This window comes from Mus caroli, unplaced genomic scaffold (genome assembly GCF_978045245.1).
Source record: "Mus caroli unplaced genomic scaffold, Mus_caroli_1 scaffold_12, whole genome shotgun sequence".
In the NCBI taxonomy this organism is placed as follows: Eukaryota; Metazoa; Chordata; class Mammalia; order Rodentia; family Muridae; genus Mus; species Mus caroli.
In genome coordinates this window covers 83361995-83387481 of record NW_028227267.1, presented here as the reverse complement: position 1 = coordinate 83387481, position 25487 = coordinate 83361995, and the positions used below count along the sequence as shown (strand labels likewise).

General features: G+C 39.2%; 1 protein-coding gene across 1 annotated transcript in view; it reads left to right on the top strand.

Annotated features, from left to right (window-relative positions):
* Positions 1-25487, top strand: part of Diaph3 (diaphanous related formin 3) — a 475768-nt gene that overhangs the window by 48287 nt on the left and 401994 nt on the right. Inside the window, exons 3-4 of the mRNA XM_029469353.2 lie at positions 1429-1605; positions 20682-20786. Coding sequence (XP_029325213.1) covers positions 1429-1605; positions 20682-20786 — 282 coding nt within the window. The remainder of the gene's footprint in view (positions 1-1428; positions 1606-20681; positions 20787-25487) is intronic.

Here is a 25487-nt window from a genome sequence, read left to right as displayed (position 1 = left end):
AGGCCTACATTTTGTATGTAAACATTCATTTACATCATGAATTGACCTATTTCTTAAGTAAATTAAATAATAACATAATTTAGTGCTATTTTAAAAATAAAGATTTCTATGTATTAGATAACTTTAATACTTCTACCAGCTCTTTTAATAGGGAGGGTTTCTACAATAATAGAAATATCCTGAGTGTGGATTTACAAGTGTAGCCACTAATTATATATGTCCCTCGAGCACTTGAAATTTGTTTATGCAGCTAATGAACTAAATATTGAACTCAGTAACCATATGTAGCTAGTGCTACTGTAGGGTGTAGTGTACTTGTATAAGAGATATATTTTAAGCATTTGTTATTTTTGTATGTAAGTGGATGGGTCATTCCTGTTGACCCTCTATACATGTTCTAGTGAAAATAAGTTTATACTTAATGATGTAAAATTTATATAAGTTTTATGATTAAGTATATGTTTCAGTAAACATATACTTAAAGCCTCCTTTAAGCTATTTTGTCCTTTTTGAAAGTTTTATGTTTCTTGAAATAGATAACTAGTTTTTTTGTGAGGAGAAACAATTTTGAATGAATAAATAAGTAGCTTTCTAGACTAATATTAATATATTCAAGTTGCAGTCAGCTGCTTGATCTTGTTATGGAAGACGTCCTGTTACCACAAAAATCTGTATTAAATAAGTCCCTGCTATGTCGATGTCCACAAAATTCAGATGTAGGCTGGCATGTGCAAAAGAAATGTTAGTGGGAACTCAACTGTCTGCAGAGCCACAAAGGCATTACACTTAAATGCCTGATGCATGTCCTGTTGTGGGACTCCTTGTCCCCTACTAGGGCACAGTATGCATGAGGGCACTGGTGAAGGGCAGGGCTGGCTTTCAGGGCAAGACGTAACAGTTGGTGCCATGACTGTTAGCTGACTTGCGTCTGTGAAACTGTTCAGTTTGCTTATCTATAAAGCCCAGGTCTTCTGGCCAAGAATCTTTAATGGAAAATTTTGTGATTTTGTTTTTTAAGATCTGAACTTTATATCTATAAAATATAAACCTATTGCTTTCACTGTAACATGAATAGGGGACCAACAAGATTGGCTCAGTAGGTAAAGGCACTGGCAAACAAGCTTGGATGACCTGAGTTTGATCCATCCACCTTCATACAGAAATAAAGGCTTCAAAATGAATAGATTACAGTGCACTACACATTGCAGAGACCTAAGATCCTGTGAGGTTGTATGGCTTTCCGTCTGCCTTTAAATGGGGTTCCTGCTGGAACCTTCTCATCACTTGCGGTCAATATTGTTAAGATTAAAGCTTCATCACTGACAATGTGATTGATTGGCCCTGTATTTTTGCCCTGTTTTTGCAACTAGATAACAGTTGCTGCAAGAGGAAATATTAACTTGTGTGTTATTTTATTTTTCTTCATAGCTGGACAAATTTGCCAGCATAAGAATTCCAGGGAGCAAGAAAGAGAGACCCCCCCTTCCCCACCTGAAGACTGTGCCCGGGATCAGCGACAGCTCCTCGGTGTCCTCAGAGACGATGGAAAACAACCCAAAGGCGCTGCCAGAGAGTGAAGTCCTGAAGCTTTTTGAGAAGATGATGGTAAGAAGTTGGGTTCTGTTTTAGATCTCAGTTTCGCCCAGTGTATTAACAAGTGAAGTATCAAATGGCAGCTTTCATACTGCGTAGCTGTGTGGTCTGAGCTCATGTGCTTTGCAGCTAGTCCCACTGTGGTCTTGTCATCGGGACTGGATGGTTTCTTAGTGCTGTGTCATTCCATTCCAGCCTCAGTATATACGCCTGTGTCTATGACGCTTAATCAGCTCTTTTCTTGGTGCCTTCGTCTCTTGATCTTTAGTCTTTCACTGTCAGATTCAGTGTCTGATTTTTAATCTGAATGAGCTGATTTGATCAGCTATCCATGTATGTTAAGAGAGTTCAAACTACTTCCTCCAAATGGATGCTAATTTTATATAAATAGATTTTTATCTATATAGTTGCTACTTTCAAGTTCATATCTGTTATGATTCAAAACAAATATTTGAAAAATTACAGAAGCAATGCCAGAAGGAAGTGTTTAATAATTCAGCTCTTTATAAGTTCAGAGTAGGAAGAAACTACTTTAGCTTTTTGAGATACCTAATTAGCTTCAAGGAAAATATGGCGAATTACAGTATTTTTGGGAAATTTGCAGAGAAAGTCAGCCTGGGCCAACTGGCAATTGAGAATTGTATAGGCAAACGGGAGGGCAGTCTCTTGCTATGAAAGAAATAACAGTAAGCAAAATTATAGAGCTAGTTTCTGAATAGCTCCTAGGACCAGTGAGAAGTCTGAAAAGTTAGATTGGAAAGATAACTTGGGGCCAATTATAAAAGGATATTCTAAATACTTCTGAGGTGCTGTGTGTATTTCCAAGTCATGATTTATTCTATATATGTCTGTCCATTTGTCTGTCAGTTTTGGCAGCTTCATCCATTTTTCTAAATGGAAGTTATTGCATTTGCTCATCAGTTAATGGTCTATCGTGTGTATGAAATTTGGATACTATTAATAGCGCTTCTACAGCTGTTCAGCAGAAGTGTTGGATTTGTACTGCACTGTCTTACTTTCTATTTATCGCAAGTATTTGATTTAGTGTGAACACCTAGAGTCTCAGAAGACCCTGGAAAGAATAAAAGCCCAGTTTGTTTTCATACCTTTAATGTTGCATAAACTCTAGACTTGGGAAGCGGATCTGCTCTTATACCAGCTCTTAATTAAGTGTTACTTTTTGTTTTTTCCCTACAATTTGGAACTCTTTCCCTGTTGACTCCATGAACTGCTATAATCTCCACCAAGGACAAAAGAAAAGCTTTTTGCTGGCCTTTGCCACCAGTCATGAGGCTTGTGTGAAGGTAGCTCTCTTCAGTATCACCTTGGCAGACTTGCGATGGCACAGGGACCTTTCTTTTCATGCTCTGAACATGTATGTTAATTACCTCTGAAACTTTGGAATGGTACTATCTTGGCGCTTCTAACTACAGTAAAATATCCTTATAGTTGTGAGTACCATCTGAGTACACAGAGAAAGCAGCCCATTGCTGTTAAACATTATAGAGAACACATTTTATGATCACAAGTGGTTAGTTAAAAGGACAGCCATCCAAGAAATAGTGAATGTAGGCTATATTATACTTTTGGGGACTGCTGCCATTGCTTTTAGATTCAGGGAAGCATGTGCAGTTCAGTTGGAGCTGGACAATTTGAAGTAATTATAGATACTTGGTGATCTGGGCCAGATCACTTATTTAATCCGAGGCATGTCAATCAAATGTATGTTTTATTTAGCAGAAGTCGAATGGAAGTGTTTCTTTGCTGGTGCTGTTAAATATTTGAGGGATGAGTCATTCCTAAGTTGTTCTTCAAACATACAGAACAGATTCTTTCCCTGTCTCTGAATCCTTGGTTATATTAGAATACCTTGAATACAAAGCCTCCTCTTGTCTCCGAAGCTGAAAGCTGAAGTCACTGAGGAAGTGTGTCTTGCCTTTAAGTGTGAGTTAGAGACATTTTTTTCTGGGCACCATTGTTTCATTACACTGAACTGTCAGTGTTCTCAATCACACAGAACTGTCAAAGAAAGAGGGTCTTTCCAAAATGTAATCAGGGTCTAAAACAGCGGGGAGGTCCAGCCTTGAGAAGACCCTCAAAGAGCTGTGCAGAAGCGTATTTAGTGATTGGTACACAAATATCGTTTTTTGGGTAAAACAAGCTCTTCAGTACAAAGCCCCCATCTAATCTATACGTTTTGTGAAGGAAACCAGTATGCTCCTGCCTTTCTGTTTTCCGTGCTCTACAACACAAGGGTGTGCCAGTGCTGTCCTGCAATCAAAGTCAGGCAAAGGCTGCAAAGCTCTATCCGATTGTTTTCTGCAATGGTTTCTTCAAGGTCAAAGAACTTGTAGAAAACAATTAGTCATTCTAATGTCTACCCTAGAGACAGTTAAGACCAGCTCTGGCCTCCTAGCATTTACTCTAGATACAACGACTACTAGGATTTCACGCTACTGGACTTGATCAATAGTATTCTAAAATATAGATTTGTATGTATTCTTTATTCTTTGTGAATATCAAATATGTGTGCAGTGCCTAAGATGCATACACACACACACAACACACATACAACACACACACACAACACGCACACAATTTATATTTTATAACAACTATCTAATGTATATGTTATTCATTGGAATCTGAGAATGGTTAAGCTACTAAGAGCTTAAAAAAATACCCTTTTTCCTGGCAGCCAGTTGTTAAACAACTCCTCACTTAAGGGTGGGGCTCATGGGCCTCCCCTTCCTCCTCCGTCCTGGAATGGAATGTCTGGATCCTGTAGAGCTCTTGTACAGGCAGCCACGCAACTTAGAGTTGAGGCCTGCATTGTTCCTTTCCAGTCCAGAAGACACTGTTGTCTAGATGCTCCCAGCTGTCAGACCCATAGGATCGTTCTGAGTCCTGAGCCTTGGGTGGAGGAAGGAGAGAAAGATAAAAGGGCACAGCTGAGCAGAACTTTTTATTAACAACAACAACAACAACAACAAAATGCTCCTGACAGAAACATTTAGAAATCAGCTATATTAACCTTTTGGCATTTGTGCTTGTAAAGGTTTCATCATATTTAAAATTTATATGTAAGGTCTTGTGTCACAATTGTGCAGTTTTAAAAACAATTATTCCTATTTACCAATTATGTAAAGTATTTAATTTGTACATGAAGTAGCAACTTTATTCTGAAGAACACTTGTTTTTCTTCCTTAAGATAGTCCTCTGAAATATTACTGACTTGATTATTTAATGAATGCAAAATATAGTGTAATACTTCAACTTTTTATTTTTGCTTAGAGAATTGATTTTCTTGGTCTCATAATGGTCTAGTTTCTAAAACAGTGATGAATTTCTAGTTACACATGTAAAATGTTATGTTTAATGGTGTACATATATATGTGTGGGTGATCATGCCACAGTGCATGTCTAAAGGTCAGGGGACAGCTTGCAGGACTCAGTTCTCCTTCCACCATGTGGGTCACTGGCATCAAACTCAGGTTGCTAGGCTTGGTGGGAAACACCCTTACTTGCTGAGTCATCTCAGCCACCCTCATCTAAACTTCCTAAGAGCTCCCCCAAGCCGTGCTTATATTTTGGTATATACTGAAAGACTGTCTTGGTTTTCTGCGAGTCTTGGATGTATGAACTCGTTGAAATCAACATTTTATATATATATATATATATATATATATATATATATATATGTATGTATGCAGCCTTGATATCTGAAACCAACCTTAGTGAATACTCTTGCCTGCTTTATTGACTATGATGAAACTGGCCTTTTGAAGGACATGAGCTCAGTGGGTACAACTGAAAGTGACTGGTTGATTACAGGCCTGTCCTCTTAGAGTTAGTCCTTTCAGTTCTCTCCTTGTCTTCACATAATAGAAAAGTCTGTCTTACTGTATATATTTTAATGTCATCAAAAGAAAGCTCAGCTTTCTTCACATTCCAGACTTGCTCTGTTTAGAGATGACTGTAAGTGCCACTGGCAGAGTACAGTTGCCCTTCATTCCCTCCTTTCTTTCTTTCTTTCTTTCTTTCTTTCTTTCTTTCTTTCTTTCTTTCTTTCTTTCTTTCTTCCTTTTTTTCTAATTTAATTTTTTAGTTGGATATTTTATTTATTTACATTTCAAATATTATCCCCTTTCCTGATTCTCCCCTCCTCCAGAAACCCCTTATCTCATCCCCCCTCTTCCTGCTTCTAGGAGGGCGTGTCCCATCCACCCACTCACCCCTGCCTCCCTGCCCTTGCATTCCCCTACACTGGGTCATCTATTGAGCCTTCACTGGACCAAAGGCCTCTTCTCCCATTGATGCCTGAGAAGGCCATTCTCTGCTACATATATGGCTGACGGGTCCCTCCCTCCGTGTTTACTCCTTGGCTGGTGGTTTAGACACTGGAGCTATGGTTGGTTGCTATTATTATTCTTCCTATGGGGTTGAGACCGCTTCAGGTCCTTCACTCCTTTCTCTAACTTCTCCACTGGGGACCCTGGGATTGGTTCAATGGTTGGCTGTGAGTATCCTCCTCTGTATTTGTCAGGGTCTGGCAGAGCCTCTCAGGAGACAGCTATATCAGGCTTCTGTCAGCACACTCTTCTGGGCATCTACAATAGTGTCTGCATTTGGTGACTGTATCTGGAATGGATTTCCAGGTAGGGCAGTCTCTAGATGGCTTTTCCTTCAGTCTCTGCTCCACACTTTGTCTCTGTATTTGCTCCTGTGATTATTTTGAACCCCTTCTAAAAAGAACAGACACACCCACACTTTGGTCTTCCTTCTTCTTGAGCTTCATGTGGTCTGTGAATTGCATCTTGGGTATTCCATGCTTCTGGGCTAATATCCACTTATCAGTGAGTGCATACCATGTGTGTTCTTTTGTAACTGGGTGACCTTACTCAGGATGATATTTTCTAGTTCCATCCATTTGCCTGTGAATTTCATGAAGTCATTGTTTTTAATAGCTGAGTAGTACTCCATTGTGTAAATGTACCACATTTTCTGTATTCATTCCTCTGATGAGGGACATCTGGGTTCCTTCCAGCTCCTGGCTATTATAAATATGACTGCTATGACCATAGTAAAGCATGTGTCCTTAATACATGTTGGAGCATCTCTGGATATATGCCCAGGAGTGGTATAGCTGGGTCCTCAGGTAGTACCATGTCCAATTTTCTGAGGAAATGCCAGACTGATTTCCAGACTTGTTGTGCCAGCTTGCAATCCCACCAATAATGAAGGAGTGTTCCTCTCTCTCCACATCCTCACCAGCATCTGCTGTCACCTGAGTTTTACATCTTAGCCATTCTGACTGGTGTGAGGTGGAATCTCAGGGTTGTTTTGATTTGCATTTCCCTGATGATTAAGATTGTTGAACATTTAAGTGCTTCATGACCATTGGAGTTTCCTAAGTTGAGAATTCTTTGTCTGCTCTGTACCCCATTTTTAAATAGGGTTATTTGATTGTCTGTAGTCTAATTTCTTGAGTTCTTTGTATATATTGGGTATTAGCCCTCTATTGGATGTAGGATTGATCTGTCTACTGTCGGGTTAGACTGGAGTGGAGAACCGAGCACTTGTTGGCTTGGGTTGTTTATAACCTGCCATTGGTGTCATATGGGATTCTCTTGGTTTCTGAAATACTGCTGAAATACTGTCTGGATTTAGAACAACACAAATGTTATGATTATTATATAGGTTGGAAATTCAACCTGGTTCTGAAAGGGTCACGGGGTTTAAGCTAGTGTCAGTTGACATGTTTACTTATCACTAATTTCGATTGTTGGTAGAATCCTGTTTCTTGAGGTTGGGAAACTGAGGTCCCCTTTCCTTATTAGTGGGCAGGGCATCCAGTTTCTGGAGGCTTTTCTCTTGACTTCTATTTGTATTCCACTGAGTCTTTCATGCTTAGAGAATTACTAGCTTCTTGTTATGTGCCAGTCTTCTGACTTCATTCAGAGAAACTTAATGGTTCATGTCATACCAGGCTCTTCCAGACAGCCCAAGAAAGTTTCCCTATTTTGAGATTTATTGCTTTAATTATATGTAGGTGTAGTCTCTCTCCATGCAGTATAGGGATTAGGGCTTGGGTTTCTCTGTGGACTCCTGTGCTGCATACCATTGGCATAGATTTATAAATGCTGACACTATTTTCCTGGTATTGCATCTGCTTTCCTCAGATGTCACCCACTCTTTCAATGTCACTGACCACTATCCTTTATGTGGTTACTCCATTCACCCTCTTCTGAGTCTGTTCTACTGCGTTTGCCAATGGTTCAGTTTTGAATGTAATTGCTATTCATATTCTGTTAATGGAAAGCCAATATGTTCTTAAGTTTGTTTAAATTAATATACTCTAACTTTAGCAGAGAATAGTTTATTCGGAATGTTTCTATAATAGTTTACAACTTTGCAACTTTAACTTTTGGTTGTGTACCTGTATGATTACAAACAGCTTTTTAATCAATAACCTGTTATATTGATTTCTATTTTTGCTGTGGGTAGAGTGATGCCTCTTTTTTGGTCCTTATCTACATCCTCTCTTTGTACATCTTCGCCCTTTCCTTTCCTTACTGTTGCATCTGGCTCTCTTGTTTTATCTTTATATCTTTGGTTTTCTCTGCACTCTCTCCATAGTTTTGGAGCTGTTAATGTTGTATAATATCTTCCATATGCCTCCTACAGAAGAGAAGTTAAAATTAGCTATCTAAAACATGTCAAATCTCAAAACCTAGAAATGAGATATACATATATATTCCTTAAAAAATTACATCACATTCCCATCCATACTTTAGTCCCTCTTTGGAAAGCTCTCACTGAAGTATGAGGGACTTTGTCATTGTCTTAGTTTGATTTTCATTGTTGAGAACAGACACGGTGACCAAGGCAAATTTTATAAAGGGGATTTTATTTATTTGGGGATGGCTTACAGTTTCAGAGGTTCAGTCCTTATCATCAAGGCAGGAAACATGGTAGCGTCTGGGCAGATATGGTGCCGGAGAAGGATCTGAGAGTTATATATCTATAGCGTCCGGGCAGATATGGTGCCGGAGAAGGATCTGAGAGTTATATATCTATAGCATCCGGGCAGATATGGTGCCGGAGAAGGATCTGAGAGTTATATATCTATAGCGTCCGGGCAGATATGGTGCCGGAGAAGGATCTGAGAGTTATATATCTATAGCGTCCGGGCAGATATGGTGCCGGAGAAGGATCTGAGAGTTATATATCTATAGCGTCCGGGCAGATATGGTGCCGGAGAAGGATCTGAGAGTTATATATCTTGATTTGAAGGCACTAGGAGAGAGACTACTTTTCAGCACTGTCAGAGTGCACAGCACATAAAATCTCACCCACCCCCCCAGTGACTCACTTTCTACAATAAGGCCACACCCACTCCAGCAAGGCCACACCTCCTAGTAGAGGCATTTCCCATGGGCCAAGCATTCAAACACAGGAGTCTGTGGGGGCCAAACCTCTTCAAACCACTGTAGTCATCTTGATCCCACTGGGGCACTTGTCTCTATTGATTAACTTCTTTAGTCTTATTATCTCTGTCTGTATTTTTCTCTCTTATTGTACATCTTATGAGGCAATTACACTGGCCTCTTCTGTTTGTCTCGCCATGTTTCTATCTGAGAACTCCCATACACCTCATGTCTTAGGGTAAGCAGTCTTTAAAATCTTCCCTTGTGATACATGAATGTCTCACAGATTATGTCCTTTATTATTTGAATATCCGTGTCCTTTCTAGGTTAACTACCTAGTATAATTCCAAACAAATGTCCATTCAATCTAGGAACTGTCTCAAACGTTACGACTGTTTTTGAGACGTTGTCTCGCTATGGAGTTTTTGCTGGCCTGGAGTTGCTATGTTACAGCCTGGCCTCAAACCCACTGAGATCCATCTGCCCCTGTCCCCAGGGAGCTGCAATCAAAGACGAGCACCAAGCCAGGACACATTTAAGATTTTTAAAGAGATTGTGTGTTTCTCTGCCTGCAAGCATTAGGCTGGATGGAGGCTAGCTGGAATTGCTATTCTGCCCAGTAACCCAGTAACACAGAAATATTAAGGAAGTGAAGAGCTTTTTCATGCGTTTATCGTTTTTGATTTCCTCGTGTTTATTATTGAGAGGACGAGCACCATGTGAGACAGGTCATCTATCAGGGTGCCAGCATCAACTGGCATTAAGTGCATGCCAGCCATAACAGAATCATTCTGTCAGTAATTACATTCTAGAATGCTCTCTAGAAGTGTGCAGAGAGAACAGTTTAGTAAAGTTGCTGGAGATACTTACATATTAATTGAGATTATGTAATGACCTTCTGCGAAGATATTTATCAGGCTTCATCGTAGCATAGAAGTAGGAGAAAACACATTTATAAAATACAGCTTATTTTTTGAAAGCTTATACTTGAAGTGCCTCCTGGCACTAGAACTTAGGTGACTTCCTACCTAACACATATACTGGCATTTTTATTGAAGGGAAATGAGAAAGATACTAAAGGCATTACATTTGTGTTTGAAACCTGTTCAGTATATAATAGAAATGTACTTCTACTTGTGTTTTCCTAATTGTAGAATATTTCAAGCATATGGAACAGTATAGAAAACAATAGTCAAAACCATCATAGACAAATTGACCTCCTTTTGTGTAATGCTTTCAAAACCATTTTTTCCCCTGTTTCTTTCTTATATCTGCAAGGACCTCCTCCTCTGTCACAGTGGGAAAGTCAGTCTTTGTGTCTGAAGTTAAGTGACTGTTTAATCTGTAGTGTAATTTATGAGGAAATGCCTGGTGTTTTTAAAAGTTTCCAAGTAAGTGAATGAGACTTTTTCATCAGCCGCGGGTGTCTGTGCAGGTAGGTGATGCTTGCTAGTTCTGGCTAGGCCTTATTCCTGTGTAAATCACACTTCAGATCACCTTGCATATTCATTACACTTTTTGTTTGTTCTATTAAAATTAGCGTTTATACAATAGAAGTGATACTTAATTGATTTTTCTTTATTGGTGTTTGATGTTGGCATGAAAATACATTGGAATTTTGTTTTTAATTGAGATAGTTTACACTGCTCACTGTACACATAAAATTGATAGGCAAAAGAAAAAGCTTATTTATAGCTAGTTATAGTAAAGTAGTAATAACATTAATTCTAAGTTATACATTCTTGCAAGCATTTCCATCCTATTTCCCATTTCATTTTATCTTCTATTTTATTTTAATGTATGTGTATCTGTAGGTGTGCCAGTGTGTCTTTACATGGCAGTCAGGGGTTAGAGGTCAGAGATCAGGTGTCTGTTTGTAGGAGGGATCTTTCTGTTTTCAGGCTAGGTTTGCTGATGTTGAGCCTCCTTGCTACTCCAGCCTTTGTCTTCTCAGGACTCTGATTACTCGCCCAGGACACAATGCCTGGCTCCTGACAAGGGTTCTAGGTGCTCAGGTCTGCGTGCAGTATAGCAAGCACGTCATTGACTGCATCATCTCTGTGGCTTTCAGATTGTTGCTGGTCTTTATCTTTCACTTTTTTCTTTATGTCTAGATCCAATCTAAAAATAGTTATTGTATTGCCAAAATAAGATAGATTTCGCTAGTATTGGAAAAAGACCATGAATCTTTCTTTGTTTTCTTTTTTTTTTTTTTTTTAATTTCTGTTGGCATGAAACCTTTCATGGTAGTGAGAATATAAGGCAATGTGGGGATAAACATCAAAAGGACCATTTGATATTGTATAGTGTGGAAGAGCAATAAAAATGTGCTTAAGCTGGGCGTGGTGGCACATGCCTTTAATCCCAGCACTTGGGAGGCAGAGGCAGGTGGATTTCTGAGTTCGAGGCCAGCCTAGTCTACAAAGTGAGTTCCAGGACAGCCAGGGCTATACAGAGAAACCCTGTCTCGACAAAACCAAAAAAAAAAAAAAAAAAACCTCCCAAAACAACAACAACAACAACAACAAAATGTGCTTGAAACGTAGTGTTGTACTTTTTGAAAATATTTGGGAAAAATTATACTTTTAGGATGTGAGCTTCATAGTCCCAAGACATATAGTTAGGCTATCACGTGGACCTCCTTTTAAGATGTTTAGCCAATTTGTGGCTGCAGTAGTGTGATATTAATAAACACCCTGAAACAATACACAAACACTATTTAAATCCAGTGATATCTTTTGCCTTAACAATGAATATTTAGTTTCCCCAAACATATTGATTGTTTATAATAACGTCTTTTCCGTGTCCGTTTGTGACTGTAGCCTCTGCCTAGCAAGTGCTTATTTTGCTTTCTGGCAGAAGTCCTTCACACCTGACCATCTTCCACACGAGGCTTGTATGCATTTGCCTAGGGCTCAAATAGTCCATCATATTAAATGTAATCTGACTCTCCGTGGTGTTAACTATCCCACTCAACTTGATGTATGTAAATTTAATGAGTATGCTGTCTTATCAAATCTACATTCATGAATGAAATTATTGAGTCTAGCATTTGTAATTCAGTTGAAAAAATGCCTCCTCTCCGGTTGCTGTTCTCTGCTCAATTGCTCTTTACTGTCTAAATATGCTCATATATTATGTTTACATCTTTTTGTTTCTCAATTTTGCTGGAGATAGTGTCAAAATATTTACTTTGTGCCAATATTTTATCAGCGTATGATGGAGTCAGTGTGTCTAAAATCAGTAGCAGCAAAATGGTGAAGTTTTGGTATATAGGACCCTCTGGCCTTCTCCAGCTCATAGAGAAAAAAAATTTTGGAGTCTCTACAGCTACTGGAGTAACCTGATTTTCAGATGTGGCCTGCTCTTGACCCGTTCAGTACCTTTGTACAAAGTGGAATGCATATTCCTTGGGTAGACAAAGTCACAAAACTTCGTGATATTTGGGAGGAGTCTCAGCGTCATTCACTCTGTGCAGATGCTGTTGTACAGTGCTCAGCCACACACTGACCCTGATTGCATGTCACCAAGGGTCTGTGTGGTCCCCTGTGCTCCTTTGCAGGAGTGAGGCAGAGCAGTGTATAGCACTTCTGGATTGGATTTCTGCTGTCGATGAAGCAATTGCACTGTTCTCTGAAGGATCTTGTTTTATGGAGTAGTAGTTGCTCAGGGTTCTAGGCTAGACCTACTCATATTCAGGCTCCAGCTCTGTGTTCTAGAATTTTATCCTTATCTCATGATTGTTATAAAACGAGATTGGCAAATTATATGCATTTAAAAGTGACTAATGACTTCTGTCCGTTGTGAAATGTGCAGCAAACTGCATTGAAACAAATCTGTTCTGTAAGAGATAGGAAGTTTCATGGAGGAAAGCAGACATGTTAAATATTGTACATAAAAGTCTGGGAGGATGCTGAAAGGACCCAGATATAGCTGTCTCTTGTGAGACTATGCCGGGGCCTAGCAAACACAGAAGTGGATGATCACAGTCAGCTATTGGATGGATCACACGGCCCCCAATGGAGGAGCTAGAGAAATTACCCAAGGAGCTAAAGGGAACTGCAACCCTATAGGTGGAACAACAATATGAACTAACCAGTACTCCCCGGAGCTCTTGACTCTAGCTGCATATGTATCAAAAGATGGCCTAGTCGGCCATCACTGCAAAGAGAGGCCCATTGGACTTGCAAACTTTATATGCCCCAGTACAGGGGAACCCCAGGGCCAAAAAGGGGGAGTGGGTGGGTAGGTGATTGGGGGGGTGGGTATGGGGGACTTTTGGGATAGCATTGAAAATGTAAACGAGGAAAATACCTAATAAAAAATAAATAAAAAAAAACTTATCCTATTGAAAATTGACTTCCCTACATATAAAAATTATGCTATCGGGAACCTTTGAGATGTTGAGAATGTCAATTACATGTTCAGTGGCATGTCTATTTTGCCTCGGTCCACCCAGAAGAAATGAGACACTTGTAAACATGTTATATATTAAATCTTACAGAAAGTCCCTCAAAAAAAAAAAAAGTCTGGGAGGAGAGGCATGCGGGGAACCTAACGAATGTAGAAATAATTGTACATTAAACAACTGGTCTGCATGGAGGCAGAAAATACTAGAGTGGAGATTTCATTGGGATAAGAAAAAAGATTTACAACAAGTAAAGTTCAAAGATGGAAGACCGAGGTCAGGCAGGAGTGTGGAGGTGGTGTTTGAGGGAAGGCAGCTTTTAGGTGAGAAAACAGACAGCATGTGACCTGAAGGATGGGGGCTAAAGAAAATGACAGTGAAGGTTACTGCTGGTGGGTGATGACAAGACATGGGCTTTCAGGTGCCAGCATGGGTCTAGTATTGAACCCTAGGAAATGGGCTTTGTATGTAGACAAAAAACTATGGAAACACACATGGCAAGATAGGCAGATGAGAGTTCAGGTGCAGGTTGCAGGAACACAGTCATCTTGAAGAATTTCCCATAAACTACATCAGTAGAGGGATTATCTCAAAAATAAAATGGTGTTTACTAATGTTTAATATGGATTCTGGCCCAGCCATTAATTCTTGTTTAAGATCAAAGAAGTTTGAGGAGTTTTTTTTTTTTTTTTGTGTGTGTGTGTGGAAAGATTTCTTGGCAAAGGGACCAGATTCATAGCTCACAGAGCAGGCTTGCAGTCCAAAGCAGGAGCAACTGGACTTACCATAGGCTTTGTGTTTGGAAAAGACTCATTGGGTGCCTGGCCCCAGAGCTGTGAATGGAGTTTGGATACCTGTGTGAACTCTTCTTGGGAGCCTTGAGTTTGTCCTTATTTCTTCATGTATTTATTTAGGACATATACTCTAATGGCTGTTTTGGTAAGTTTAGAGAACTTAAAAAAATTGTTTTCCTTTCTTGCCTTGCTTCTTTCTTTCCCTCCCTCCCTCCCTCCCTTCCCTCCTTGCCTCCCTCCCTTCCTTCTTTCCTTCCTTCCTTCCTTCTGAAGGCTATTCCAACTATCCACTGCTTTTTTCCAAATTGTTTATTAAAACTGTTTTAAAAATACTTTAGTTCTACCCTTTCCAGAAACTTTATTTTAAACAAAAGTTAGAGTAGTGAAATAAACAGAGTTTTTATATTTGTACCCTTTTCTCAGTATTTCCTTGTCAATATCTTCTATAATTTATGGGCAATTATTAAATATCTATGGCATGAACATTGTTAATGCTTTATAGACTGTATTCCTAGCCAGCCTTCTTTCCTGTCCAGGATCCAGTCTCAGTCTGCATTGTGTGCCCATGTCTCTTCCACTCGATGAATCTTCCGAAGAATCCTGCTCCTTGTGTAGGGTGCTCCCAACTTGAGTTTGTCTCATTTCCTTTTCCCTTATGTCCTTCTCTGCAATTAGATTGAGAAATGCTTTGGAAAGAATACCCTAGTGCTAATATATTCTTCCCAGTATATCATTATCAGGAGGTATGTCATATTGATGCCTAGGAAGTGGAGTTCTCACGCTTTGTCTTATGTGATTAATTTTTTTCTATCTTTTTCTGGTTTTCAAGACGGGGTTTCTCTGTGGAGTCTTGGTTGTCCTTGAACTTACCCTGTAGACCAGATTGGGCTTGAACTCAGAGATCTGCCTGCTTCTGCCTCCCAAGATCTGGGATTAAAGTTAAGTACCACCACTGCCCAGCTGGGAGTTTATCTTTTATAAAGTTACTATTTTTCCTTTTATTAGCTCGAGTTTTGAACAGTCTTAACAAATTACTTATCAAACCTTATAATTATGTTTTCCATGTAGTTTGTCTTCAGCACTTTGACTATAATATATATTTGACGAAACAAATAATACGTTGCAACAAGCTGCCATATTGGATCTGTAAAAAGATCTGTAGTTAGGTTATCATTCTCTGCTTTTATTTACAGTGTAGAAGGTATTGCATATTAAATTTGGAAGGCTAAATTAGTTAATTCATAATGATTTATAGTGCTCATTTAGGCAATCTCTATGAGTTCTTTTTTATTTTTAGTTGTAATGGAAGCCTCATTTTAATGAAGGAAATTAGTTTTAGATGTCACAGTGGATTCTGGTTGGTGCTCTACCCACCCCATCTGTGTTTATCCAGGGTACCAGAGGTGATGAGGGTCCCTCAAATGATTTATTGTTATCTTTGAGGTGTCTATACTCAGCTCAAACTAGAATCCTAACTCCTAGGCCTGGCCAACCTGTTGAGGCTGGCCTCTGCAGCTGGTCCAGACTGTGTTGAAATTTAGATCAAAATGGCACTCCACAGTTGGTACTATTCTTGCTTTTATTTTGTTTCCTTGTCTTCCCTTATCCTGAGATTGCCTGCTTGATGCATTGCATTTGGTCATCCACTCTATGCCTTTATTGAAACTCAACAAAGAGATGGAGGCTTGATTATTTTGCGAGACTATGAACTGAGAAATATGAAAATTGATGTGGTGGTCTTCTCTCTTTCCCAAACATACTCTGCTCGGTTTTGCAGGGAGGTCCACACTCCCTGGAATTGTAACTCAAAACATAGATGTGCATTTTCTATGACAAGACTTCCTACGTGCTTTTTCAGGAACTTCATTACTTCCCAACACTGGGTACTGTTGCTTCAGGAGTTTTTATTCTTCTAGCACTGTTTTCTGTAGATTAAAATCTATCTTAAAAATCTTGCATTATATATTTTCATATGGTTATTATTATTATTATTATCTTTTTTTGTTCATTCCTCCTTGTTTATCTTTACAGTGCCCTTTCCTCGTGTAGAGAATAAAAACTCGTTACGTGTAGTCATATATACCTGGGGGTGCTGCATCAGGCTTTGCTGTGTTTTGGGAGTTAATTAAATCCAAATTTCTTTCTCTATCTTCTTTCTTTAAACAAACTAATGCATTGAGATTCTGTTATCCCACAGTTCTCAGGAAAATGACTGCATAGTGAGATACGAGAGTTGCCATAAACCAGAGGAAAATAGTGAGACCTGTCCTAACACATAAACACTAGGTAAGGGTCTCTAGACGGTCCTGAGCCAATAGGAATACTAATAGCTATGGCATATGGAAAGGTTTTAATTAAGGGACTTGTTCTAAAAGACTATGGAACCTCATTCCTAGCAAAGACCATCTACAAGTGGAGAATGTGAGGGGCTAGTGTGGACACAGTGATTTGTAGTGCAGTGTCCAGGACCTGAGAACCTGGAGTGTGGAGTTGGAGTAGATATGGCCCCAACATCTACAGTTGGTAGACTAACGCTGTAGACCTAAGGATCGGAAAGAGGAGTACCCATGTGATAGCATAAATTAACCTATACTTTGCCTTTTGATGATCTGGGCTGCCAACTGATTGCATAGTGCTTGCCCCACTGTGTGAGGGTGATTCTTCTTAATCAGTCCATAGCTTCATGTGGACAAATTGTTTATAAAATACTCTCCTAGACACTCCATAGTGCTTGCCAGCTGTCTGGCTACTTTTCCATCCAAAGGATTAATCTAAAATTAGCTGTCAACTAAAATTAAGTATCACAACCATTCTTAGTCATGGATGAATGTCATCTGGTAACACCTCTTTGAAAAGAAAGCAGTGGCTTTAATTTTTTTTTCCTTTCAACCATCGCTCTTGAAATTTTAATTTGATTTCAGCTCAACTAATAAGTTATCTGTTTCTCAGTATTCTGTGTTTCTTAAATATTTTAATTTGCTGTTGTAATTTCATACAGATCATAGATGCTGCTAGGTCTCCCACTTTTATAACAGTTGTTCCCTAACTCCTCTTTCTAAATCAGCAGAGTTCTTATGTAATTGCCACCTAATAATTGTACATCATCATGAGCTCCAGTGTGAATTCAGCACATAGATCCAATGTGCAGTGATCAAAGCAAGGAAATTAATATACCCATAACATCAATCATTTATCATTCTCTGTGTTAGAAACACTTAAATTCTTTTTCATTTTGAAATGTTAATAAATGAATTATTACAGTCACTCAACTGTGGTGTAGAATGCTAAAACTTATTATATTTTCTACAGCAAGCCAGCTCTCTTTCTTCTCTCTACCCTACTAGCCTCTGGCGAGCCCTGCTCCACTATATATGTCCTTAGAGATCAACTCTTTTAACTTCCTCTTATGAGTGACAACATGCACAGTTTGCCTTTTTTTTTTTGCCTGGCTTATGGCCAGTAACATTTTCTGTATATAAAACTGAGTTACCTAAATTCATAATTAAGAATCCAGTATAATGCCATATACAATATCTGTGTATTTTAATAGAAACAATTGGCCTGACCATTCAAGAAATCATGAGGAAATATCCCTGAATGTCTGCTTTATGGCTGGTGTGATGTTTTGGTGTTCATGCACTCCATTCCTGAAACAAAGCACAGTGTGGAGAGAACTTGAAAAGGATAGTGTAACCATGGAATAGTTGATTCCTGGGATGCTTAATGTACATCAAACTCCTGTAATACTATTGACTATGTGAGTTTATTTATTACTTTTAGCTTTTCATTTTGTGTCTAATCCCATTGGATGATAGAGTGCCAGAGCTTTGATGTTTTCCGGCATCATAACATAAAAGTTGAGCCTCTGAATGCATACAGGAGCTTATGAATTAGATCAAGACAAAAGTCTAACATTTCTCAACATCAAAGATAACAAGGGTCTAAGCATCCTATACTTTGCTCTAAGACTAATTTTGATTAATAACCCATCATCATCATCATCATCATCTTGTGCGTACAGGATGGGTCTTAGTGTTCTGTTGCTGTGACGAGACACTATGAATGAGATAACTCTCATAAGAGAAAGCATTCAATTGGAAGCTTGCAGACAGTTTCAGGGGTTTAGTCCATTATCATTATGGTGGTAAGCATGACTTACAGGCAGGCATTGTGCTGGAGAAGTAGCTGAGAGTTCTACATCCAGATGAGAAGACCGCAGGAAGAAAGGAAGAGAGACTCCAAGGGCTTTTGAAACCTCAAAGGTCACTCCCAGTGGCCTACTTCCTCCTACAGGGCCACACTTCCTAATCCTTTCACCTAGAACCACTCCCTAGTGACTGAGCATTCTAACCTATCAGACAGTGGAGGCCATTCTCATTGAAAGTACTCCAACTGAGTTATAGCATTCAAGTGGAGAAGAGAGGACCACTCTATGAGATAATTCTTTCTGCCCTCTTTTACAAGGAGACCTAACCCAGGTCTCCAGGCTTGCACAGCAGGCACTATTAGAAAGTTAGCCTTCTCTTAAAGGGGTGTCTCCTTACATCCACCTTCTCTTTTGTTCTACAGGGTTAAGTGATGAATGCCTCCAATGGTATGCCATATATATATATATATTTTTTTTTTAAAGGTTTATTTATTATATGTAAGTACACTGTAGCTGTCCTCAGATACTCCAGAAGAGGGCATCAGATTTTGTTCCGGATGGTTGTGAGCCACCATGTGGTTGCTGGGATTTGAACTCGGGACCTTTGGAAGAGCAGTCGGAGCTCTTAACCACTGAGCCATCTCGCCAGCCCCTGGTATGCCTTTTTGAATGATGACATCCTTGTCACTGCCACAATCAAATCTCCCAGGAATTCTAAAAAATTTTCATATTTTACACACACACACACACACACACACACACACACACACACACACACCAATGTCCATTTACTATTTTTGAATGCATGTGTGCACATGGGTGCATGTGTTGAGGGCAGAGAACAACTCCTGGTAGTCAGTTTTCTCCATCCTGGAGAGCTTTCAGGTTTCCAAGCTCATGGCGTTTGAGTCATTGAGCTCAAGCTTAGGCGAGGGAGCATCCTCTGAACCATTTTGCTGATCCCTCTAAAGCATGTGAGGGTAAAGCCTATTGAAAAATTAGCCTGGGCGGGGGGTGGAATGAGGCAAATAATAAGTACATTTCTTACCTAGGCTACTTTTAAATAGACCAGGAAGGGGCAATGCTGATGTCTTCCTTTTGTCAGCCTATTAAACTGGAAGTTCTAAGATCTCAAAATTTCCTACCCCTCACCCTCCTTCTCCTTCTTCCTCTCTACAGGGTCTTGCTCTGTGTATTCCAAGCTGGCCTTGATTTCAAGATCTCTTGCTTCAACCTCACTAGTGTTCACAATACCTATCCATTGGAAATGTTTCTATCAGTGTGAAATGAAAGGAGTTGTGATCTTTGGCTTGTTTGGTGTTTGAAAAACTTATGATCTGCATTGTTAAAGAGTAAAATTTGGGGGAAATTTGGCTTGTTGGGTTGTATAGGTGACCTGAAATTCTGATTTTTATGTGTTCATTCGTAGTAGATCTAGAACTTACATGCAACTGCTTTATGAATCATCCTACATGTGATACGGGGCTGTCTCTGATCCCTGAGAAGTCACTGGTGCTGTTCTTCTCCACCAGCCTCATATGTCTTACCGGAACAACCTCTTAAACAGTTCATGGAATTCATATACTTATGTGGCTGTTTTAGACTTGGGTTATTAATCAAAATTAGTCTTAGAGCAAAGTATAGGATGCTTAGACCCTTGTTATCTTTGATGTTGAGAAATGTTAGACTTTTATCTTGATCTAATTCATAAGCTCCTGTATTCATTCAGAGGCTCAACTTTTATGTTATTTAAATCATTCAGTAAATTAACTACTTAATATTTTTGATTCAGATAGACAGAAAGGATTAAAGCCGTAGAATGTTATGCCATTTTCTTGCATTAGTAGTAGGTATCTGTTATTATGCATGTGCTTGGAGCTCTCCTGGAAGGTGGTGGTTTATTTACTTTTTATTTTTATAGTATGCAGATTATCTCTTTAAAACAGTACAAGATAGCTTCAGGTGCAGCTGTTGTAAAATAAATAAATATATTGAAATTTTGAATCCTAATGACCTTATGAAAGGCAGAAGTCTGCAACTGTCTAATTATCTATAGTGATGTGAATATAATTTTAATAGCCTGCTGTGAGTTTCAAGCTTTTCTGGTAAGTATTTTACCTGTTAAATGATCTAGAATGCTGCCTGTCTACCCAGCTCTCCTTCCTTTAGGCAGAACTGTGTGTAAATCATTCCAAAACAATTAATGCTGCTTTAGTCACAAATTATTGATTTTTCTGTTTCATAGAGTATACAGGGAACTGCTGCTCTACTTAGATTCTAAAATCAGGCATTTTAATTGTGTTTTCCAGGAAGATATGAATTTAAATGAAGATAAAAAGGCACCATTGCGGGAAAAAGACTTCGGTATCAAAAAAGAAATGGTGATGCAGTACATTAATACTGCTTCTAAGACAGTAAGTAAAGCTGTCAGCCTGAAACATAGTGCTGCAGCCTGCAGTGTGCGGAAACAATGCATTTGTCTAATGAAGTGCTTACGCTTGTGCAAAACTGCAATCAGAAGGCTTTGAGTGCATAATTAGAAACAAGTATAATAAATTAGCTTAAGACATTTCTCTAGTATTCTCTTAAACTTTGTGTGTGTGTGTGTTGGCTAGTCTCACTGCTAAGAAGCACAGTAGTGTGTCTTGAGACCACACTTTGCTAGTGAATTAAGATTGTCATTGATTTCCAGTGTCACTTATAAATGAAGATCATATTTATATTATAGAACTTTACCTACCTAAGTTAGGATTCACAATAATCAATTCCATATTGTGCATTTTCCTATGGGCAGAACATCTTCAAACCCAGTACAAATGTAAGTATTGAAAGGAATTTTGTGTCTTCCCATAGTGATCTGTTCTCTAGGGAATGGTGAAAAGGAGTGGAAATACTGACCCAATGTCAAGGAAAGCATAGTTGGCAGACAGAATCTGTGGAATTTACTTCATTGAAAAACAAATGAGCTTGATAGATGTTGTGAAAAATGGGGATTGGATGAAAACTATGACATGGAGGTGTTTTCGTTTGCTTTGTTTTTCTGTAATAAAACAATGATCAAAAGCAACTTGGGGAAGCTTTGGTTTTCTTAAGCTTACAAATTACAGCCCATCTTCAGAGGGAAGCTAAGGTGGGAACCTGGAGGCAGGAACTGAAGCAGAGACCATGAGGGATGCTTCTTACTGCTCTTCATGGCGTTGTCAGCCTGCTTTCTTATGCAGTCCAGGCCCAAGTGTGGTAGTAGAGTCCACAGTGGATTGGGTCTTCCTTTATGTGTTAACAATAAAGAGAAGCCCACAGGCCAATCTGATAAAGACACTTTTTCAAGTAAGTTTCCACCTTCGCCAAGTGTATCAAGCTGAGAACTGAGGTTAACCGTGACAGGAGGCTAACTAAGGAGTGAAAGGCGGGAGAGAGTGCTTTTGGCTGAATTTATAATAGGATTAGAAAGAAGTAGCTTATACACTGATTTTCATGGGATACTTTAACCTAAGGCCAGACTATGAGAACATAAGTTATTTATACCTCATCACTGTTTATCTGCTAGACAGTAACTCAGTGCTATTTCTTTTGGAAGAAAAACTCAAGCGATGTTTAATTTTTAAACATATCTATTGTTTTGGCAGGCTCATCTTCAGTTGTAGAAATCACTATGAGTAGCATGCCTTTCCTAGCCTGGTATAAATAGGCTCTGTATTCAGCTGCCGAGACACTGATATTAGTGGGTTTTGTCCCTTAAAGATATATGGCTGCCATTTAGAAGTTTGTTTGTTTGTTTTTAAAATCTTTTGGACATAAGCAGCTTAATGTACTTTTTCATTTTTTTTTCTACCCATAAAATGGCAGTTCCTTTGTCATACAGGCATTCTGTCATCATTAAGTTGCTTCTTCCATTTTTAGAACATTTGACACTGGTGACTACCTCTGTGTAATTAAGTTGTCCTTGTTATTTGCTTATTTTTGTGATTGAAATCATTATAGCGCACATTACCATTATATCAAATTTATTGTTAGAGGTATAGAGAAAAGTATCCTATAACATAAATTTATGATGGGCAATTTCACATTTTTAAAAAGACATTTATCCAATACGTGTTTATTGATGGTAAGTATTTGTTAGCCAAGGTTCCAGACATCAGAGATAGTTGCCCAAGTACTCCTGTCATTGCTTGTTAATGGAGCCATTTGGTACATATATAACTTTAACACTACACATAAGCAAAACACTCAAACTGCAGGGTACAAAACCCAATGCATTGCAGGTGACTTGTGTCGTGTGGAATAGTTAGGGAAGATGACTGTTAATAAATTTTAAATCCAGCAACCATAAATTTATTAAGTATAATCACATAGGATGTGTTATGTGAGTTACAACTGGCGTAGGAAACCCTGTGTGTTAGTGAATTTTAATTCTGGAATTTAAGAAAATAAACAGACATATAAGAAAAGCTAAACTCTACTTGAACTTTTTTTTTTTTTCATTTTAAGTTCTTTTTTCTTGTTAATGAATTATTTTTTCTATTTACACCCCAATTGTTTTTTCCCTCCTTGTTCCCCCTAAAAGAGTTCTAACTCCTATCCCTCCTACATGTCACCTCTGAGAGGGTTCCCTCCCTGTGTTCCCCCAGCCCCTTGCTAGGGCATCAAGCCTCTACAGTGTTAGGCACAAGTGAGGATGCTTCAGTCCCACTTAGAAGGGGGATGGAATAACCATGGTGAAAGTGGGGGCAGGATCCGGTACGTGGGGGGAATCGGAGAGAGGCCAGAGTGCCCGGAGAATGAATTACAGTATACAGCTGCAGGGAGTGGGGTGGGAGGAAGCTCTAGAAAGTCCCGGAGACCAGGGACTGAGGAGGCTCCCAGGACTCAATGTGAGTGACCTTAGCTGAAATGCCCAACAGTGGGGAGATGGAACCTGAAGAGACCACCTCCAATTAGACAGGGTCCCCAGGGGAGAGATGGGGACACCAACCCACCTTCAAAATTGTCAACCCAAAATTGTTCCTGTCTAAAAAGAAGTTCAGGGACAAAATGGAGCAGAGACTGATGGAATGGCCCCATCCCATGGGCAGGCACCAAATCCTGACATTACCACTGATGCTGTGTTGTGCTTGCAGCTTGGCTGAGACAGATGCAGATACTTGCAGTCAATTATTAGCCTGAGGTCTGGACCCCTATGGAAGAGTTAGGGAAGGGATTGAATGAAGGCAACCTCATAGGAAGACTAAGAGTATCAAGTAACCTGGACCCCAGGGAGCTCTCAGAGACTGAACAGTCAATCAAAGATCATACACAAAGGCTGGTCCGAGACCCCTGGCACATATGTAGCTGAGGATGCCTTGTCTACTTACTCCTTTAATCATTTTGAACCAAGGTTGGAGTTTATTTACTTGAGTGATCCGGACTGAAAGACATTAGTTGTCTAGAGTGTGAGAGTTACAATATTAACTTAGTGTGTGGAATATTTGTCTTGTCCTAGAATGGCAGATATTATTAGAAGATGATTTCTGTCATCAAGATTCTTGGACCTTAAGTGGATTTGCTGGGTTTGGAGATATCCTAGCCTGAGTGGCTGACTTCACCAGGCTTTCTCTCATCTTTTCTCTTTGGAGTGTGTTATCACACTAGGAATGAGACTCCAGTGTCTATAGCAGGGCTTACTTTGTTGTGGTTGGTTGGGTTTATATTCAGGCTACACATTCTCCATGGCTTGATAATAAAAGTTAATGATAGAGGCCACAGAGGCCATAGATGAAGTTTTAAACAGTTAAAAGAATTTTGTTTTAGAATATGATTTAGACCACTTAGGTATCTTTTCTTCTATCACAAAAGATTGGTAAAAATACACCACAATGCTATTCCTTTTTAATTTTTTAAGAGAAGATATTCTTCCAATGTTTGTTTTGTAAGGTTTTCATAGTAATTTATGGCCATAGAGAAGTGAGGCCCTTGGGCAGTAGTTCTCAACCACCCTAATGCATTCCTTATATTGTGGTGACCCCCAATTTTTGTTACTACTTTATGACTAATTTTGCTACCATTATGAATTGTAAAGTAAATATCTGCGTTTTCTGATGGTCTTCGGTGACCCCTGTGAAAGGGTTGTTTGACCCCTGAAGAGGTTGTGACCCACAGGTTGAGAAGTACTGCCTTAGCGGCACCAAGCTGTATCCCACAGAAGAGTTAGTGGCCCCATGAAAGGAGTGGAGAGCATAGAGGTGGCGAGGATGTGACTAGGGAGACCCAAGTTTCCAAGCTGGCTCCTTTTTAGGAGGAGTAGCATGCTTCTCTATGACTCATGGAGATGCGCTAGGTGGTTTAGGATGTAAGTGTTGGTTTTATGTGTTATCTTTATTCATTTTAATTAATATATGTGTGTGCATGTACATTATGTGGGTGCAGATGCCTGAGGAGGTCAGAAGATGGCATCAGATCCTTTGGCACTCAAGTTCCTGGTGGTTGTATGATTCCTGCTGTGGGGCCTCTGCAAGAGTAGTACAGGCTTTAGGTTGCTGAATCATCTCTCTGACCCTTAGGTGTTAATTTTAGGGACTATATTAGATACAAATAAATCAAGGTTTTGATTTTCTCTTTTGTTTAAGGAGTTTATATAGATTAGCACTAGAAACATGGAAACCTATTGCTTGTTAAATCTAACACGGACTGTTTTGTGTGTATTTTAGGTGATGGTTCATAAAGCATCCCTTGCAATCCACAAGCGTAGTGAAATTTGGTGGTTGGTGTTTGGAGTGTTAATCTCAGCAGCATCCTTGCTGGCTGTCCTTTGCCTGCTTCTCGCCTGGCTTTCTTTGTTGAGGAGAAAATTTCAGAGCCGAAGGGCAACGAACACATTTCTTGTTCAACATACTTTCTCATAATCCATGGAGCACTTATAATTTCAACTTCTGCCTGTATATATCAGATTTTATTTATGTAGAATTACAGTTATCTTTTAAGAGCTCAAATTAATGCAGCATCTTTTTGAGTTGTTATTGGACAGAACCACTAATAACTTTTGCTGCTCTATTTTATTACTGCATGGTGGAGTAGGAGATGGGAATAAACAAAACCAATCACTTTTTCTTGTAGGAAGAGATTTTGTTTTTAGGTTTAAA